Raw genomic sequence first — 20,614 nt, 5'->3', positions numbered from 1 at the left:
GCGCTAACCGTACCTGGCTCAAATTGACCTGAAATCGGTTTGGTCCAGTGGCTTTAAACTCCCTTGCGACTAACCAGCACCCTCGGGCAGGCCTGCACAGCGGGAGCCGTCCGCCCAGCGCCGCTCCGGGGCCCGCCAGCCTCCCCGCTCCCCACGGCCGCCTCCGCAGGGGCGAGCGCCCGCCCCGGCCGCGCCGGGGAGGAACCGGGGCCCTGAGGCGACACAGGGGAAAGGGACGGTCAAACCCGCGCTCCCGGTAGACCCCGCCCGAGCCCCTTCCCCAAACCTCGCCGCGCACCTCCGCCTCCACGCAGCGACGGCCCCAGCGGGCAGGAGATCGCCCGCGGCCGCCCGAAGGGACGCGCTCGCCTCACCGAAATCCCCGCACCCTCGACTCCGAGCGGCCTCGGGCCTCGCTCGCCACCGTCGCCGCCCCAGCGAAAACTCCCTCCCTGCGCGCCGCCATGCTGCTCCCCGCCGCCGCGCATGCGCCGCCCGCCAAGGGGGCGTGGAAGCGCCGGGCGCCCGGCTCTCGAGCACCGCGCATGCGCCGGCTCCGCCCCGAGCGGGAGGGGAGGGGAGGGGAGGGGAGGGGAGGGGAGGGGAGGGGAGGGAGGCTAGGCGGGGAACGGCGCCCCCGCGTGCTCCCGGCGCGGGGCTGCAGCCCGCCGGCTCCCGCACGCGCACTGCAGCCCGCCGCCCCCGCCGCGGCCCCGCGGGGCTCGTGCCCAGCGGCGGGCGCCCCGGGGCTGCTCGGTCCGTGCCCGAGAGCCCGGCGGGGATCAGCGAGCGGGCTCCGGCGCTGCACCGGTGTGAGGACACCGCGGAGCAGCGCCGAGGCGGCACTACCCACTGCACCCGGCCGCGCTCTTTGCCGCCCCGTGAGCGCACACCGGCGCTGCACCCGGCTGCTGGTTCACGCATGAGCACGTAGCCCGCTCTGGACGCTGCCGCACGCGTGCTCACACTCCGCTGCGACCGCACCGAGGCAGCTCTGCCTGCGCATGAGACATCAGTGGAAGCGGAGCGTGTGGCCACAGGCATTCCCGGTTTGTGAGCACCACGGAGCAGCTGGGAAGTTGCAGTCCCCACCGACACCGAGGAGCTCCAACGAGCAGAGACAGGCTGTGCTGACGGTCTTTAAGCACCGGGAAGGGGTAGTTGCCTTGCCCGTTACCGAAACGCCGGATACAGCCGTGAAGACGCCAAGCTGCAAGAGACACGCGTGAGGCTGCCGGCTGCAGCACAGCAGCCTGGTCCGTGAGGGCGGTAGAAAACCGGGCAGGCAGCGGTGCGCATGCGTCAGCGGAACGGCCGTGGACGCGCCTGGCTGCACTGCGCAGGCGCGAGTCGCCTGGCTGCAGTCCGGGGAGGGCAGCGGTCAGCGTGGCCAGCCGCAGTGCGCGTGCGCAGTCCGCCGGCCGGCAGCATCGATTGCCGTTCGTAATCTAACCTCTTCACGAAGTGAGACTGAAGCGCTGCCAAACACTAGCTTGTGTTGGTCGTACTGGGACTGGCGATGTCTGTGCCTCCGTCGCCGGCACCCACGCCGCTGTGCCGCACAGCAGGTGACCGGGCCCCCAGCTGTCCCCGCAGGCACCAGGAGGCCGGATCCAGCCTGCGCAGGGAGCGACGTAAGAGATGGCCGGGACGCAGGAGTGCGCGGGGCTTTGGGACTGATGGTGGCGTTAACGGGGCACTCTTTGGGGGTGGTCTAAGGGTGTTGGGGCAGAATTTGGGGGTGGGTTTGGGGGGCGTGGGGGAGGATGGTGGAGCCGCCGGTGGCCTTAGGGCAGGGTTCAGGGGTGCTTAGGGGTTGTGGGGGCAGTTTCTGTCCAGGTTTTGGGGTGGATTTGAGATCCAGGGACTTTGCGGGCTGGTCGTGCTGGTTCCTTCAGGGTATAATGTTTTACTTGTCTCTTGCTTGAAATGCTATTTTTTTCTTGCAGAGTCGGGGTATTAATATAAAGACATAACCTTGGCAGAGGTGCTTCAACTGCTGACTTGCCTGTTGTGCTTATGACAAACTCTCCAACCAAACTGGGGTCTGGACTGTTTTGCTGTACTGCAGGCTGTGAGCTCATTTCCCAAGTGTTAGAGAAGGGAGTTGTAGCCAACTTAGCTTCAGTGTAGCCTAAGTCTGACTCTTGCTTAGCAGAAGTGCCTGAAGTAGGTGAAGCCTGCAGGCCACAGGACTGAACTGTAACCTGAAGAACACTGCTGATGGTGCGACTGCAAAATCAGCTAGAGCCAGCCTCAAGGAAACAGAACAGAGTGACCAGAATGAACAGAGGTAATGGCTGACCTTCGGATAAGATAAGGTTCTGTGGAACAGGAACATTGCAACCGTCTAGCAACCGTCCCGGGATGTAGGCGTGAACCAATCAGAGGGAAAGAGACCACCGACTCGGTAAAGAAGACTGGAAGAGACTTTCACTGGCAGGCGGGGAAATAAGACTGTAAAAAGTATAATTACTTAAGAATTCTTTTGTTCTGGGTCCCTCCCTGGAGGCACCCAGCTCGACCTGTTACTGTGTCATACTGTCATTTAAATAAATAAATAATTTAGCTGTTGTACGTGCGTGAGACTCTGCTCCTCAGAAACCTAGGGTCAAACCATTTCCGCAAGTTTGGTGACTCTGGTGGGAGCCTGGGCAACCACCATCAGACCCTCCCATCTGCAAACATCCAACTGCCAGCAGCAGGTGAGTTCACCTGGGAACCTTTGGAGAAGGAGGTGCCAAAGGGTGAGCGTTACACTTCCTTGAGTAGCTCCAGTAGGTTCGAGTCCCCCAGGACGTCAGGGTGGGTTCAAGTCCCTCCCTTGTTGCAACCCCACGGCAGAGTGTGCAGCCTGATCAGTCGCATGCAAGGTTTAAGGGTGTGCAGCCTGATCAGCGTAAGGCACACGTAACCAATTGATTATAGGAAACATTGGCATTAAAAAAAAAAAAGCCCTAGGCTGAGGTTTTGGAAAATTGGAAAAAGATTGATGGTACGGTGGGTTTATCCCAGAAATACGCAATTACTTTATGTCAAGAGGACTAGCCTTTTCTAACTAGAGATGGCAGTCTGGCAGAACAGTGGCCACCGCAGAGAAAGTTCAACAATCAAAAGCTGCTTTTCTTATGATGTCACTTAAAGGACCAATTCCTGGGACAAATGGATTATTGGTATGCGTGGGATAATTAGGCGTGGGGTTGGCGACGTCCAAGGGGGAAAAACGGCACCCCGCGTGAGACTACCCTTTCTGCTACCACAAGTGCTGCTCTAAAAACACTTCAGTTGGTGTGACCAAAACTAGGTTCATAAACAGATTCTGCATAAAGTAGTAAAACGTCTTACCATTCATCAAATTAGATCCCAGTGCCGTTGTCTAAAGCACTACTGCCCATGCAGAGAGATTTTTTTTTTTTTCTCTCTCTTTTTAAGGGACATCAGTACTAAAACGGTGCAGGCCACATCCTAGAAGGCCCTCGCTGCTGACTGAAGTTACACACTCAGAATACATATGTCAAGGGGCAGGCAAACATCAAAAGTGACTTTAGCCTTGGTCTTGAAGAGGCAATGAGACGACAGTAAGTTCCAATGTCCCTTTTGGTGTTGAGAGATTCTTTTCTTTTTGATTACAGATTGCCTTCTTTTGCAGTCCTGCTGCTGCTTTGTGGAGAAAGAAATTAGGACTTTAGAACGCGTGGGCCTTTTGCTCCACTGACTTTGAGTCCTCTATTCACACTCTAATTCTTCTGCCGAACTACCCATCTAAAAGTGACATTATGACAGCAATTGTCCCTAGGTTCTGTGTAAAGCTTGTTGCAATAAGAATCTCAAGTTACTGAGGAGAAGAAAAATATTATTTGCATTTCTGAAGTAAGATGGTTACAGACTACACCAGAAATAAAATAGGTTTTGTCACAGAGACAAGTGGTCCGGTAGATATCTTGGGGCTTTATCAGACAACGCTGTACGTGTTTTGAATTGACTGTCAGTTGTTGGCCAGGCTCTGCTTAAAATTTCTTCATTTGCGTTCGACTTTTTTTTTTCCCCCCTCTCTCTTTTTTCACATGTTGGTCACTTGCATCATCTTTTTAGTATAGAAAATTTGCCATAAGAATTTTGCTCCTCAAGTAACATGATTTTTTCTTTCTTCTTCTACTAGGTCTATGAAACAAACAGCATAAGCTAAACTCTCATCAGCGAGGTAGGTTGGAATAAACTTTCTTGGATGCAAATGCTTAGCTTTTCTAAGGACGCCTTTAGACACCTGGATATCACCTAGTGTTTTAGAAGCCACGTAAAGCCTTGTTCTGCCTCTGCACTCTATGCTGTTTTTCAGCAGTTCAGAGCCTTTGGGATAGAAATTCATTGGGCTTAATCTCTGTTGAGAAGGAAATTATTTGCGAATGACTTTTCAAATGGCCCATCCCTTTAGCATTGCGTTCCCTGGCAATCTTCCCTTCCAAAAGGGCCTATCTCAGCAAAGTGCTACAGAAGCGCCCTGGGAAAGTTTTGTCCCGTACTGCATGCAAGGTAGGGTCGCAAAGTGAGAATGCTGAGCAAATCAGGCTCCTCTCCCTTAGTACGTGTTCATTTGAATACCGCTTGTAAGCGCCTGTTCCATTGTTCTGGTCCTAGAAGAACTATAGCTGTTTTCACAAGAAGCAGCAACTGAAGTAATAAATCTGATACATGAGAGTTGGTTCTGCATGGGGCCAGCTCTAGTGTTTCTGAATCAGTAGCAGAGACACACAACGTGACCTGGATGAACTCAGTTCCCAGTGAGTGACAGGGGCTACATCACGACTGTCTTGGCCTGGAGAAGAGAAGGGTCAGGAGGATCTTACCAATGTGAATAAATACCTGATGAGAGACAGTAAAGAAGGCAGAGCCAGCCTCTTGTTGGCACTCAGTGATAGCGTGGAGAGGCGATGGGCACAAACTGAAATACAGGAAATTCCAAACATAATAAAACTTTTTTACTGTGACATGGGAAAGGGATGCCCAAAGAGGTGGTGGAGTCTCCATCTTTGGAGATTTTCAAAACCCCACTGGACACAGCCCCGAGCAACCTGCTTTACATGACCTGCTTTGAACGGTGGTGGGGAGGAGGGAAGGGCTGGATCAGAGACCTCCAGAGGTGCCTTCCCACTTCAGCAATTCTGTGATCTTGTTTCACTTTTAGGATTTCATAGACGTTTCAACATGAAATTGAAATAGAAGGTGTCCTTGCATTTGTGTGCATCTTTGCAATATGTAAAATGCTAACTTGAACCAGTGGAAAAAATAAGGTAAGTTTTCTTTTACTGATAACTGTATGAGGATTTTGTAGTGTAAGCTTAGGAAAGTCTTGCCGCCCTCCCATATTACCAGGGACACAAAAAAAGCATTATGATAAATGTAAAAATTTATGACCAAATAACACATTTGATGAAAGACAAAAGAATTCTGATAGACCCAGTAATTTTCTGATGGCTCTTTCCTGCAAAACAATTACTTCATTTTTCATGAAGCAATGCCATCCAGCTTCAACAGCTAAACTCGACAGGCATTTTTGCCTCCTGGGGTTTTTCAGGGGTTATTTTGACTACTGATAAAGCCAGTAGTGTTATGAAATTAAATCACATTAAATGAATTGAACAGAGAGCATAAATCCGGGCAAATTACTTCGAACAATTAGAAAACTATGGCCGTAGCGATGTCAGACAACAGTTACCATCAGAGAGCAGAAAAATATGCTATATGTAACCTCCTGTCTCTTAGCTCACATAGCTTAAGGAAGATTTTCATTCTACTGTGATATAATTTAGAAAATATTTCCTGGATCTCTGGTAGAAGAGATGCACAGCCTTCCCTGTTAAATTGCTCAAAAATGTCTGGGATGATGGGTGAGAACCCAGCTTTTCTTTTAGAAAGCCCTGAATTCCTGTTGAAGGAGAAGGTTATCACAAGAAGAGAAACATGCAGCCTTTCTTGAATTGTTTGTTTTTCAACAACTGTCATTGGAACTTAAACCTAATTCATTATATGTCTTGTGCATATTTAGAGACTTTCCTTGGCAAACTGTTGGTGCCACCTGCAATAACATCTGTGCAGTGGAAAGGCTTGAAAGAAACTATTTTTTCTGCATTTAAGCTGGAGATAACATAGAAATAGGAGAAGTTTCCACAATGAGAAAGCTCCTGTCCTCCCCTCTCCTCTTTTGACATGTTTTTCCCCTATTTTTCAGTTCTCTGATCAAGTACATTGAATATATGCTCCTAGTCACCTGCTATCTAATACTGCCAGAATAGTTTTTCCACCTATTCCTGTGTTCTCATTGTTTATTGTTGCTGACACTCACTTCCTCTGCTAAATTTGTATCCGCTTCCTCCAGTGTTTTCAGCCACACTGGTCCTCCCTTCTCTTTTGCACGCACAGGGAAAATGGATTACTATTCCAATTCTCCTATAAATAGGTCCCTCGTTTTATAACAGCAGCATCAGATGGACATAAAACCCTTGCTTAGATAGGCCTTGTCATTTTTTCCTAGAGTGACCATATTCCAATGTCTTTATAAGTGAACTTTATGCTGTATTTTCATCGCTGTTTATTTACCAAAAGGCATAATTTTTTTTCAAGTCAACTGAATCCATAGTCTGTCAGAGATTCAAAAAAAAAAAAAAGTCTTATCATTGTCTGTGTGTATTATTTATGCAGCCCATAATTGCCATAAATTAAACTTCTGGGCACATCAATATAGACTCTGGGAACAGCTGCCCATGATACTTGTGTTATTATTAGAAATGGCTTTTGAGCCCCTATATGTCCCCATATGATAGCTCCCTTGAATGAACAAGTGTGCACCTCCACTGTTTCTCTGAATTACCAGGGACACAGAGTCTAGTAGGTACTTTCCTGTTTGGCCCTGGACAAGTTACCAAACCTACCTCAATGTTTCCCTTGCCTGATGGGGGGAAAAACATATGCAACAGGACAGGCCCAAGCTTCCAAGAGGAAAGGTGAAAAGTCCCCATCTTACACATAATATCAGAATAATCTTTCCCAAAGCTGTATTGGTGGACACACGTGTCGGGCCCTACAGAGGAAAAAGCTTATGGACTTAACCAAATGCTTTCAATAAACTCTCAGCTCCATCCCCCAATAAGCAATATTTCTAGACTGGCAGTCAGAGAAGATAAATCTCCTTTATGATAGGATTTCTCATTTTGATCACCAGGAAGTAAATATTGAAGACAAAAACAAAGCCTTCATTGAGGATAATATGGAGAGTGCCCATTCATGGCAGAAAGAGAAAAGGAATCAGATAGCGCGACCTTTCACAAGCATGCAACTATTCCTGAATAGCTGTGCAAGAACAATTTTCTGAAACAGTATCCATAGCACATTCCCTGCACACAGTCTGTTCAGAAGTCTTTGCTTTGCCAGTCAAATTTGAAGTGGCAATTATCTGGGTTGTTTAAGAGTAAATATACGCTTGTGACACATCCAGATATCACAGACTGCATTCAAACATCTCTCATACAAAAACACTCTTGAGTTGTATGGGGCACTCTCAGGCACAGAAATTCTTTAGTTCTTAAAGGTCAGCATTGACAGCTACATTTCACTGTTGTGCACTGAGGATTCGTTTCCATGCAAAGTTTTTGTGCTGTTGGAGAGACCTGTACAGAACAGTTCTTCCAGCTATAAAAGCAGTAGTTCTAACTTAATAGCCTCTGTCTGCTCAAAAGGTATAAGGTATAGAGTGTGTGTGTGTATAAAATATACCTATACATACATACACATATATACATATATACAAACACATAACATACTTATATAAAAGAGGTATAAGGTAACTTTTAAAGGTTTCTTACCGCTCCATTTTCCTGTGATTCTGTGATTGTTTCCTTTTTCCATTGAGTCCCTTGAATTGAACGCTATAAAAATGGTGATAACACGCTTGCCACATTATTTTCCATTTTACTGTTGAGTTCTATTCTAAAAATGAAACATAGTTTCAATTTTTTAGCAGATGTATTCTGTTATAGTTCCTTTCCAATCATGACAGCAGTCCTAGATATCATACATTGCTTCACATAACACTTGAACCCTAGACACAATAATCAATTGTATTAGAGACAGAATGAATCAGCACAATGAAACACATAGCTAATGAATATTCCATGCACATAGAGATCGCTTTTCTTATTTTCAAACTGTGGGCCAGATCAAAGATTTATCATCCTAAGAAGACTAAATCTAATGCAGACAAGTTCTGTGGTGCATTTTACCTTGTCCCTTAAGAGGGGCTCACCGCCTCTTGTTCCCCTCCTCTCTTTGCCTCCACATTTACAAATTGATGATGATTGATGAATTGATGACGACTGGTGATTCCTAGACGTTTAAAAAAATTTACTTATTAACTTATTAAAATATTTTGACTCGCCCCTTTTTCAGATGCCCCCTTCCCTTCACCAAGCAGGCACAGGGAGTGAAGAACTCAGGCTACAAAAAGAGCAGACTTAGGGTCCTGAATAGATTAGGAGTATGTACATTTACAGATGTAAAGGAGCACAGCTGGTTTCTGGAGTGCATAGTTCCCATTGGTAAGGCTGTTCCTTTCTTGACGGAATGCTCTTGTAGCTTTGAGCTCTAGCAAACAGGAAATTATAGAAAGCGAATCGGACAAATAGTTTAACTCCTAATTCACAGGCTCTAGAATTATCTAGATCTTTGAGTTCCTCACAAACCAGCCAAAACAAGTTTGGTGAGACAGTGCATTATGTGTCCAAACTGGAAATGAAGGACCCTCATCATTTAAAAAAAAAAAATAAATCAATCAAGCAGTGATACTGCATCTTTTCCACAAGTTCTATTATTTCAGAGTCAGATGCAGGAGGATAATTTGTCAAGGCACGTGGTAGAAAGGTTAGGGTCCCCTAACAGTTAAGAGGTATGTGGGCAACTGTTTGAAGTTTGGCAGTTGTACAGACAACTATTGGGCAGTGGACAACGAACAGGAAGACGATCTCACACATCTCACACTGGTCCAGGTGAACGAAGGAAAACACTGAACTGAATTCATCTCTGACGTGGATAGGCATACCTTTACAGAGATCAGTGAAGCAACAAAATAGTTGAGTCCTCTTTGTTGTAAGCCAAATTGATTGTGCTTAACAGCAATCACTGTCATTATCTTCCATGAATTGGCCTAACCCTTCATTGTACCAATTTATCCTTTTTTCTTTCCCTCTGGCAATGGACTACATATTATACTTCCATTTGCTTGTTTTAATCACCTACCTTATCATTTAGTTGGGAGCCTATATTTCTTGCATTTTGAGACATACTCCCCACTAACCTTCTCAGTGTTCACTAGACTTAACCAGTCCCTCTCATACCTCCAATCATCCCTGTCATCGTCCTGTACAGCTTTCCTAGCGCTAAAGTATTACTTTTAAGATAGGCCACCCATTATTATTACACACAGTGTTCAAGAGATGGACAAAAGAGGAACTTTTACAGGGCCATAATCTTTTCAATTTTTTTCTACATTCTTTTATAATGCCTAATCTGCTCATTGCCCTTTTGGACCATAGCTGAGCAGTGAGCCAATGTTCAGAAAAAATATAGGAGAAAGTGGAGAATGAGGTCAGAGGAGGATGTAAATTGAGCTGAAAACACTTCCACACCAGGGCTCTGGAAAAATGGTCAGGTTTTCCCACAGTCCTCCACAAAACAAGTACTAAAATAGCTCATACTGATGAATTCTGGAAGAGGGCTGACATAAGTTCTCCTGTATTGTTTTGGAAACCTGAGTCACCAATCCGAGTTAACGCAGCACCAGTGCTGATGTGTGCCTGTATCAAACAGTCATAGGCAGATCTGCATGCGGACCTGAGCAGGTGAGCTTTGCAAGCCAGATCACCACCGCCCTTGTACATTTTTTGTTGAGCTACCACTATGTTGTTCTAACAGTAGATACCATTGTTGTCTTTATAAATATCCAAAGCCTAAAGTTTAGAAAAGGACCAATGGTACTTTGTAGCTTGTCTTCCTTGGGATACATTGGCTTGAATGGACCTTCCCACTGGCACAGACCAATCCTACATCAACCTATTCTTGATCTAGTTAGTCTGCATCAAGAGTAAAAGCGCAGCCAAGTGGTTTTTTTTAAATCGATACAAGGTATTTGTTTTCCATCTGCCTACGTTGAGCTGCGTATTCTAAAATACAAAAATCATTCTATTGTAGCATTTCAAAGGTGTAATTTCCTGCTGGAAAACAACTGATGACCCAAAGCAAAGACAAAAGGCAGCCTTGTGAAAAAGTCTTGAGAATATCACGTAACATCCTACTGCCCAAGGCGCTCACACACGTTATAGCATCAATTTAAGTTAACTTGAAAGAGCGTAAAGGATATTTTTATCTTTACTTCGTTCTGTAGGAGTGAATGCCACTATATATATTTAAATAATGAGTTTATTCCTTCAAAAATAAGTTCCACATCCACAAAGATAAATTAAAGTGATCTTAGCAAGCCAATGTACACACCTTTGCTCGAATGCTGCTTTGGCATATCGCGATAAGGCAAAGCTCATGTACAACCAGCACCAGTAAACTTTGTTGCTGTGGCGCTTGCCTCTTTCTCCAAGAGAGGTGCTTCTGTGTTCCTCCCTCTCCTGAAAATAACACACATACACACGCACAAAGAATAGATAAGCTTATGGAAGATGGAAAATACCTCATTGCTTTGTTTGCTTTCATTTGTGATGTCATGTACTTCAAAACACATGCAAATATGATTTGCTTCAGGGAACTGCTGTCTATTATTGGTTATCACAGCAAATACACTCAGAAGAGCAATGAAAGAAGCTTAATCGTTTCCATTCTCACACGTTTACTCTTTTATTTCAAAGATCCTTACGCATGGAACATCGTATTTAAAATGCTTTAGATATAAGTGACCAACCGGGAATGACTTTTTCCTTCTCCTGAGCGTCATCCACAAAGACAATACAACAACTTTCTTCCCTCATTGATAACTGAGATGAACATTTAGGAGATGTGTATCCAAAATATTCCTGTATAGGAAAACAACTTTGTCACTGAGGTAATGAGATGTCATACGTTAACTCTTTGCAACAGTTCCTGAAAATGAACCTATTAATTAACTGTTCCTGTTTGTCACACTGACCAACCACATAGCGCCCAGATTTCAATTTGCTGAAAACCTTGCACTGTGTTATACAGAAATTAAAGTACTACTAAAGCTTGCAAGAGCAGAAGATAACCTGTGTATCGATGCAATGACCACTGAGTCATGGTGCAAGAAACTTCTGGATTCTAGTCCCCAATCTGTTTGTTTTAAAATACACACACACACACACACACAGGTGTGAGCACACATAATGAGTAGATGTATCCTTGTTGCAAAGCCTTGCCAAGCCACTGCTAAAATACGTAAGAGAGAAACACTGAGAAACTTCCCTTGTGAAGTAAGTACAGCAAGTCAACTTCCCACTGCTTTTAATTTTTAAACTTAGTGTGCTTATATAAACTATTAAAATCCCCTATCGCTTTCTTGGTAATAACCCCAGGACATTTTTCTAGCTGTTGCACAAAAAACAAACAAACAAAGAAACAAAAAACCCCAAACCTTGTCTCTTTCTGTAGATTATGCCATTATACTAAACTGGCACTGATGAAAAACAGGACCAGAGCTACTCAATACATTTAGTGCATGACAGCGGATCTGTTTGTTGTTGTTGTTGTTGTTGTTGTTGTTGTTGTTGTTTTTAAATGAGGCACTGCAAGCAAGGACCAATTCATATTAGTCCAGCTCATCAAAAATCTGGACACAACCAGATCTCTGACATCATTACAGCACTCACAGTGTTATAAGGTCACTGAACAGAGCTAAAAAGCAACTGGACTTTGGCACATGCTACTGAGAGTGTGCACTGATAAACTATCCCGCATCCTTTGGAAACTGCGCTTGTAAAAAATGTATTTATCAGAATTTCTCATAAAGGGATGATGACAAAGGAGCAACATACTGCATCACTGGCAGAGTAAAGCTTGAGCACCCTAACAAAAAAGCTGCTCTTTTCATTACAAGTTTTGTAGAAAGACAGTTGAAGATAAACCCTTAATTTATGCATACCTCAGAATACAAAGATTAGCATGCTGGTAATCCCAAATTATTGATTAAAATTAACCAGACCAGGAGGTTTTTCAGGAGGTCAGCCTGGCTGTGGCAGATCACATCAGCACCAGCAAACAGTAAATACAAGGACAAACCGCTCTTTCCTTCAACCGATTTCAGCAGATTTCAAAGATTTCTAGCAAGCGCTGAGTTTGTTAGAAATGTGTTTTTAACAAACAGCCACAAGCAGCCAGCCAACTCAGGTAAAATAGTATTTAAGAGTATAATAAAAGAACTAGCTAGTCATCAAGCACTAACCTGTCCTAAATTGCAATTATCTTACATTCTGTTAACATGCAGAACCAAAATCTGATTACACACCGGCATTAGCACCGTCTCTGGAAAAACTTGTCTCATATGCGCTATGGTGACCTGCTTTTATAGAAAACTTTTTTGGAGGAGGTCGTATCTAATCTATAGCCTGTCAACAGTAAATCAAATCCTGACTTAAAAGTATGGGTTTTGCTTATAGTTCGACATAAGCATGCTGTCATTTTTAAAGGTTCGCAATGACTTTTATTTTAATATCAGCAGGGTAAGCTAACTAGGACACTGACCAGATTCCTCTAGAATCCATACTTGTATTGTGCTTATCACACACACAGGGAGTTCCAGATTTTGTTTCTGGACCTTACACTGCAACTAACCTGTAGCACAACCTATGGTAGCAAAGAAGTCAATGCAAACTTGTGCTACCGTTTGTCAATTCCATGTTACTGTCATTGCGGGCAACACAGTACTCCATCAAAGGACAGCCTTACCCAGATGCACATAGTCTGGAGCAAGAACACACAAAGCAGCTGCACAATTTATGAGAAATTTACAGAAAAGAGAAACAATATGCCTCCTGACCACTGATCCATACTTAGCATATACACCTTGAATCCAGACGGATCTCATATACAGTCTAGATAATGCCTCTTTCATAAAATAGTCCTTACATTTGAGCATACTAACACAAAAGCTTGCTCTTGCCCTGCTCCTTATTGCCTATGCTTAGAGCTAGCACTCGGTCCAACTGCCTCCCAAGTTCAGAAGTCTCCTTACTACATCGCTCACCCATAATTCACCCACTACCTCTTCTAATATTACTAGAGTTCTCACACCTGTCTGCTGCAATTTAACCTTCCAGACACACAGTCCAGCAGGAAGACCTGCTGCCCAAGCAGCTAGAAACAAAGCTGGTTTCCTATCCCAGAAACAGCTCTGGGATAACAGAAACATTGCTTTAAAAATGCACTGCGGCTTGTACCTTCTCTGGAGCATGGTTGCCTTCTGAATTCCAATCTGAATTCATACATTCTCTTATCTAGAGTGATTTATAATTAAAGTAAGAAAGTTAAGATCTAACACTGTTTCAGTTCACTCAAAAGGCATTAGTTTTGGATCCTCAGAACATAACTATCTGAAAACTTATTAGAAAACTGAGAATGGTAAAAGGAAGTAGCTGGCAAAATAGTTTCAAGCGGCCTAGAATTTTTCATGGCAATTAGCTCAGTTCATAGACCTCAAAAATATAAACAAGTCTCATTAAGTACAGATGAATGACATTTTTCTACATTCATAAAACTATAGATCAGCATTTGTAAGAGTTCATGCAGGCATCTACCCCTCATCCTAATTAGCCATGGGAGTTTAAAACCAAAAGGCCGAGGGGAGAGAATTTATTGTTGATTTGTCAATTATGTCCTTTTCTATTAGACTGAAAGCATATAGGCTTTGAAATACATAATCCTAATGCCAGCTTCTGCAGTTCAAAAAAAAAGGCCTAGGCTAGCAACAAAATCAGTGTATCTTCTTCAATGCCTCTTGATTTTTTTCCTCCCCAGTTTAAAGGATGTAGCCTGAGGCCACAGCGATGACAGTGACCCATAACCCAACACTGACAACAAACCGAGCACAGAATTCCAGTAGTAACTAACTCCAAAGAAAGAAAAACTGTAGGCATACATGCGATACATTGGGATAATAGCTCTACCTCATGAGTTTCTTGCTGTACCTTTTGTTAAGACCTTTTGCAGATAACTGAAACCTTAAGCAAAAGTTTACTTCAGGTTTTTCCTGACTCACACGTGGTTTATTATAACATATGTGAAAACAGTTGTCTACTTACCTCTGAGAAAGCTTTCTAACTGCCCTTCGCTCAAGAGAACGGTTCTCTGGGGGCCACATGACTCTCAGGCTGAGTCTTGGCTGATTACAAAAGGCCGCACATGCGCACCATGAGACCTGCTGCTAAACGGCAGCTTCTCTGGGGAGAAGAGAGCGCGAAGAGCCATTTTGTATTTCGGCAAGCTCATCCATCAGCACGATGATGTTTAGTTTTTGTATCTAGAATAGTATTTGGGTGTGCAGGGCTCAGACTGCAAGCTTTCTATCTCCATAGGATTGAAAGACTTTACAACTATCCTGAGAGGAAATTGGAGATAACTTGGCCCTGTACTGCAGTAGCCACACATCATTGCTTTTTTGCTGCTGGACCAAGTTCAAAGAGACAAACTGCTCTGCGCAACTACTGGAGGACAGAAAGCACAACAGTAGAAGATAATTACATAGTGCTGGTAATTCAAACAAAAATTGAATGAGCGCAATGAAAACACTGAGACCTCCAACGCTGTAGAAAGATTAAAAATTAAGTATGTTTTGAGTAAAACTAGATGTGCCTTGAGTGTGACCATGTCTTGCAACAAACCAGTGCAGCAATCCCCAGTGCAGTACACAATAGGTGTGAATCATATCAGTGTGGCACTGTGCACAAATTCATTATGGCTGAGCTGCTTTTAAAATGTGTTCTGATGGAGATACCGTGGGCACAAGTTGTCACAAGTGTGTTTATAGCTCAGGCCTCTCTAACACAAGGCTGCGCTTGAACTGCCAGCTCTTCTAGTTTGGCTGAACTGTGGCAAAAAGAATGGAGAGGCACAAGAATTGTTTAGAAATAAATTTTATAAAAGGGGAAACTGGGAACAGCTAAACAAATTAAGAAGTATTAAAGAAAAGGAAAATAAATGAGACCTAACTGAGTGTTCACCAGCTTTTAAAGGAAGTTATGGAAACACGTGCTTGACAAAACGCTCAAATGTTACATGGAGAATATACGATTTGAAAGGATGACCAGGCAGGTCTGCATGATTTCCAGGAATTTGGGCCAAGAGAAAGGGTGACATACAGTATATGAATGAGTACAAGAGAGCTTGATCAGAATTTCAGGCTCGTATTTTTTTTGAACACTTGCTGTTCTCCATTCAGATCTGGAAAGTTACAAAATGACATATTTCTGGATGGATTTTTTTTTATGTTGTGTTTCTTTCATCCTAGGATCTGTGCCCTACTGGTTCTGAGAAACTTGTGACCTCTGCATTTTTAATTAGAGCTTGTAATTTTTTCCATGGCAACCTGTTTTGATGTTGCACATACGGAATCTGTCAAATTAAACAACTTCCAAGTGCAAAGCTGAGGACTTCTGGTCAGATAAAGTCCAAATAGATAGAAATATTGAGGAGAAATAGGATGTATGATATGACATAGTTAAGAAAAATTAAAAATAGATAGCAAAAGAGGGATGGAAATGTTGGCTTCATTTAATTCATAAGCTTGGTTTTAGTAATTAATACATCAATACAAAAAGAATTGCATTGCGTGTGAAGTGGTTTAGATGAAGAATTCTAAAAAAACTAACTTCCGTCTCACTGAAAACAGATAAACTCTTGCCAGTATTCACATGATACAAAAGAATTGAACTATTTCCAGGAAATATTCTGGACGGGAAAAAATTTTACACTCACACAATTAACTGCATAAGTAGGCAGTGAATGAAATAAATCTGTTGCAGGCAGTGAATGAGAAAGAAATCTACTGCAACAAAACATAAGCCCAGATTTTAACAGATCCTCAGCTTTATGAGGAATAATGCATTACAGTATGATAGCTTAAGAAAAATAATTTAGTACAGTGACATTTAAATACATATTTTTCAAAAACATTTATTTATGGTACATACCTTGCACTTGCCAAATACAAATATTTCTTCCTCTTAAATCTCAAGAAGAAAAATCGATTCTTGATTATAGTCTCCTTAGGGTATTACTGTTCCTGACATCAGTGTGAGGTTTTTTTTTAATATATTACAGTATTGGCATAGACCTCTCCAGAATACTTCTGCCTGTCTCCTTTCCTCTTCTTTGTAATTACCGAAAAAGGGACTACCAACTTTCCCTCTATAGTATGAAAAAGTCTTTGAGAAAAAGATGAACTAGACTTGTGCTCACTCTTACCATAGTCACTTACTTGTGTTTCCTTTTCCTGCTGTACGCTAAGACTAACCATGGACTAGGAAAGCATCTTTTACTGCCACCCTTTTACAAGGACACTTGAATGTAATTGTCAGGCCAACAGCCAAGAGACATGAATGTGCTCATTAAGTTTTTTAAAACAAACCGTCAAAGACATGAACATCTTCAGGAAGTAAAGGCGAATGCCAATTTGTGAGTAGCTTCTTCCCCCCCCGCCCCGAGAATGTTAACCACGTGACTACTATCCCTTTGTCTATTCTATGCATTTTCACCTTCCATAAAAAACTCTGGAATATTAGGCTAAACTTGGTGTGCTTTAACCTTGCACTGCAAATAAAGTCTTCTAGGGTTCCTGGATCTTTCATCATTGCAGTAACCCTGCAAGGGGTGAGAGGCTAAGCAGATTTTTTTTTTTTTACTTTCTAGCAAATACCTGTTAGTTCCCTTACTCTGTCTCTGGCGTAAAAGAAAACCGAGCAACTTCAACATTCCAGAAAATGTATTTTGGTAGCCTGAAGGACTGTCTAAACAGAATGTAAAAACTGATGACAATACTATCACGATTTACATTTTTCCACCTTAAAATGCAATAATCTATTTACATAAACTCTCCTAAAACCGTCAAACCATGTAATTTTCAAATTAAATGCTTATTTTCTTCATTTTAATCAAAAATTAATATTGCTGTGAAAACTTTGATTTCCAGGAAAAACAACTTTTTATTTATTTATAAAATCAGATGGAATAATGTAATAAATCTACTGTTATGTACAGTATTCATTGAAATAATCTGACAGCTAGCTTGCTGATATTATATGAGAGATATAGAGAGAACATCACCATATTTATGCATGCCTCACAAAGGGCCATATTATTTTAAAGACAAACAGTGATAACTGAATGTTTTAACAGTTAGGAAACCAGAACCGCCAGGATTTTGGCTTCCAAGTACAGACAAGTATATAGACAAGTATAGAGCTCAGCTGTGGCAAACAGGCATGTCTGTGTCTAAGCTTACTGAGAGAAGTTGAAACTGGCATTGCTTTTATGAAAAATGCAGCATCTATTTACTTCCCATGTTCGCAGTTTTCCCAGCTACTTGCTTAGACTCTGACTGCCTCATGGGCCTTAAGGATGCCATAACCTTAAACAGTCTTATAAATCCAGAGGGGGAAATGATCTGTCTCTCGTCTTCAACAGAGAGCCTTGGAGAAGCTCTATGGGGTTTTACCAGCAGAGTCATTGAAAAAAGAGCCAAGATTCAGGGGCCCCTGACCTTTCCCAGCCCTCCTCCACCAGAATCAGTCTGCTCTTTAGAAGTTTCTGCTCACCCAAGGAGCAAAATTAGAAATCTTCTCCAGGGACAATCTTTATTCCACCAGGCCATTCAACAGTCCAATAAGGAGTGGAAACCATAAAGGAAAAAGTGAGTTAAAAAGTATGCATGTCACTCGGTGAGGGTTTCCCACAGCAGAGCGTAAACGCCTAAACATGCATACAGAGTCTAACGCTGCCTCGTCAGCAGAGCCACAGCCTTTAGGTTTAGGCCTCCAATGTTCACTATGAGCCATAATGTGTGGTGTAAGACAAGCGTGCAGTTCTTTGCTCGTGATCCATGCATCTATGAAGCATTTAAGCATCAATGTGCTTAAACTGCATAATGCTAGCAGTTACAAGTGTTGAGACCCTCTGATCCTCATGACAAGTAAATGCATTCATGAAAATGTGTATGGCATTTCATTAATGGAATATCTTCTTCAAAGACTTTGGGCATATAAGACTTATTTAAGGCTTTCTGAAGGATAACTATAGCTATATAGTTTCTTGGAAAAAATTCCTTGTTAGCATAGTCTCATTTTTATCATAAGTCACCACAGATCAAGGTAAAATTGACACATGTGGAGAAATTTCCAAGTACGCTAAAAATCTGATATTGAAAATAAATAACTGCACTGCACTAATTTCATGAGTCCCATTCACTAATTGTCACATTATGATTAGCCTTTTTGAGGTGAAATCTATTAAACAGTTTACCCACCCAATTTTGATGACCTCTTGTAATTTCTCTCACAGGTTTTGCACAGGGATGAGCTGAGGTTTAGAGAGATTTTGCACCACTGAGATCTGGGTGTAATTTGAACCAGTCAAACACCCACTCAGCAATGGATTCCCAAAAGATTCAGGAAATGCTGCCGCAGGAACACAGGCTTGCTAACTAACGTTCTTCTGGCAGCACAGCCCCAGCCTCCGCACCACGAGCAACTCCTTGGCTTGCTTTAACACTACTGCCTCTGCTGGTGCTGCGAGACCCTCATGGTGCTTGTACTGGAAGAGGCCTTAACAAGCCAACACCCCACTCACTCCTGGAGACAACTACCCATGTGTATGGCGGTCTGAAATTATGACAGACTTTATTGTGTGAACGTGTAAAGGCAGATGAGGAAGGCCTCCGTCTGCCCGCTCCGCTCAGTGGGCTCTCACCCGAGGAGGTAAAGGTCCGGTCCCAGAACGTCCTATGAGACAACGCAACCCATAGGACAACTCTGCCCGGGACAAGGAACATCACAATATTTTGCCTTAAATAATCACCAAAAAGATAATAGGATGCTAAAACTACTCTCACACTCCTAGAAGACCTCATACTACAGTAACGTACAGTACATAACCACTATTTTTCTACATCCGTTTACTTTTTTGTGCTTATACCGAAGGCCGTAGTTATCTGAAGTAGCCAGCTGCTCTCTGTTCACAGCTTTAAGGGCTGGTGCACTGTTTGTCTAGAAATGAATGCCATAAAAACTGTATGTAAATAAGTAACAAAAGCAGTGTTTCCCTCCTCCGCTCTACCATCCCATATCTGGAGGGAAGGGCAAAAAAAACTTGAATGGAAAAAAGTGTCCACTTTCAGCTATCTTGCTCAATGTAAAATCTGCAGATTTGGCAATCGGGCTTCCTTTGCAACAAATCCAAGTTTTCATTGCAGCAGGTAAATGCGGTAAGTATTTAACTTCCCTCCCAAACAAAGTGCCTTAGCATAAACAGTGAGTCAGATCAATTATCTGTTTAGCTAAGTATCTCGCTTCCTGCAATAACGACTAAAGGATAACCAGGGAAGTATATAAGTTTAAGACATACGTATATTAAATGGCTCCAGAATATCTTCCCATCCTACAGAGATTTGCATTCTAGAGATTTCTTAAAGCAGTAGGCATAGCATTGATCCTCCATGGACTTCCTTTCCAGGAACGCGTTCATCCTCCCTTGAACCCAAACAAACTTCCCCTGCTCGTGACATTCAGAGGAGAGTTCACAGCTGAGCTGCCTATAATGGGAAGAGCAGTCTGTTCTTTGCTCTAAGTGGCTTTTGATGCCCCCTACTTCTCATGCTGCAAAAAGCACACAGTCATTACCTTTGCAACGTCTCTGATGACGTAATAGACTTCTATCATCTCTCTCTCCCTTTTTCCCATTATTTTATGCATTTAATTTCCAGACTAAAGTGTATGATGTTATTAAGTTGCTTCCATATCTGAAACGATTGCATACGATTGATTGTCCTTCCTTCTCACCCTTCTTCAATCCTTTTCCAGTTCTACTATCTCCCTTCTGAAACAGTGAGATGAGAACTGCATATAGATGCACCAGAAATTTTTACAGTGACATAACAAATTATTCTTTATTCTTAATAGTCAACTTGCTTTTTTTTTTGACCATTACTGAGAATTTTTTTTAAAAGAATCCAAAATTGTTTATGATAACTATTATGTGTAATTTTCCTAAATTTTAATAGTCAGCTCAGAGCCCATTACTGTATACATAAAATCAGTATTTTATTTTAAAAAATTAATCCTGGTGCATCACTTCACATTACATACATTGAACTTTATCTCTCATTTCATCTGTTATCACCCAGACACATAACGCAACAAAGTCCTCCTGTAATTCTTAAGGGAGACTCAAGACTAGCACCTACCAGGAAGATTCACTCTCCTTGCCATTTTCCCATTCCAGATCACTTACAAATGCTGATAAGCATGGGCTCAAGGATTGACCCCTGTAGGACTTCATCCTGAAAACTGACTGTTTCATCATGTCTTGATGCCTACCTTCTAAACCAGTAATTTAAATGTAT

General features: G+C 42.8%; 1 protein-coding gene and 1 long non-coding RNA gene across 29 annotated transcripts in view; one reads left to right on the top strand and one right to left on the bottom strand.

Moving 5' to 3' along the window:
• LOC104142281 (uncharacterized) overlaps positions 1-20,614 on the bottom strand; it is a 157,680-nt gene that overhangs the window by 23,222 nt on the left and 113,844 nt on the right. For 10 of the 28 annotated variants that reach the window (XR_011136183.1, XR_011136185.1, XR_011136180.1 and 7 more), the window contains 6 exons: positions 10,955-11,066; positions 10,537-10,664; positions 8,274-8,376; positions 7,857-7,975; positions 4,861-4,939; positions 3,346-3,660 (listed from right to left, as the gene is read on the bottom strand). Coding sequence is in view for 2 of the 28 variants with exons in the window: in XM_068918359.1 (XP_068774460.1) it covers positions 4,861-4,939; positions 7,857-7,975; positions 8,274-8,376; positions 10,537-10,664 (429 nt within the window). In the remaining 26 variants the exon portion in view is untranslated. The other 18 variants (XR_011136175.1, XR_011136174.1, XR_011136176.1 and 15 more) reach the window with 8 other exon arrangements.
• LOC138062120 (uncharacterized) lies at positions 650-2,574 on the top strand. The gene is made up of 2 exons (XR_011136211.1): positions 650-1,634; positions 1,950-2,574. It is a non-coding gene; the product is annotated as an uncharacterized lncRNA (long non-coding RNA).

This window comes from Struthio camelus, chromosome 24, assembly GCF_040807025.1.
Source record: "Struthio camelus isolate bStrCam1 chromosome 24, bStrCam1.hap1, whole genome shotgun sequence".
Taxonomy (NCBI): Eukaryota; Metazoa; Chordata; class Aves; order Struthioniformes; family Struthionidae; genus Struthio; species Struthio camelus.
Note: the sequence above shows the minus strand (reverse complement) of the source record. Positions and strands in the feature narration are given on the sequence as shown.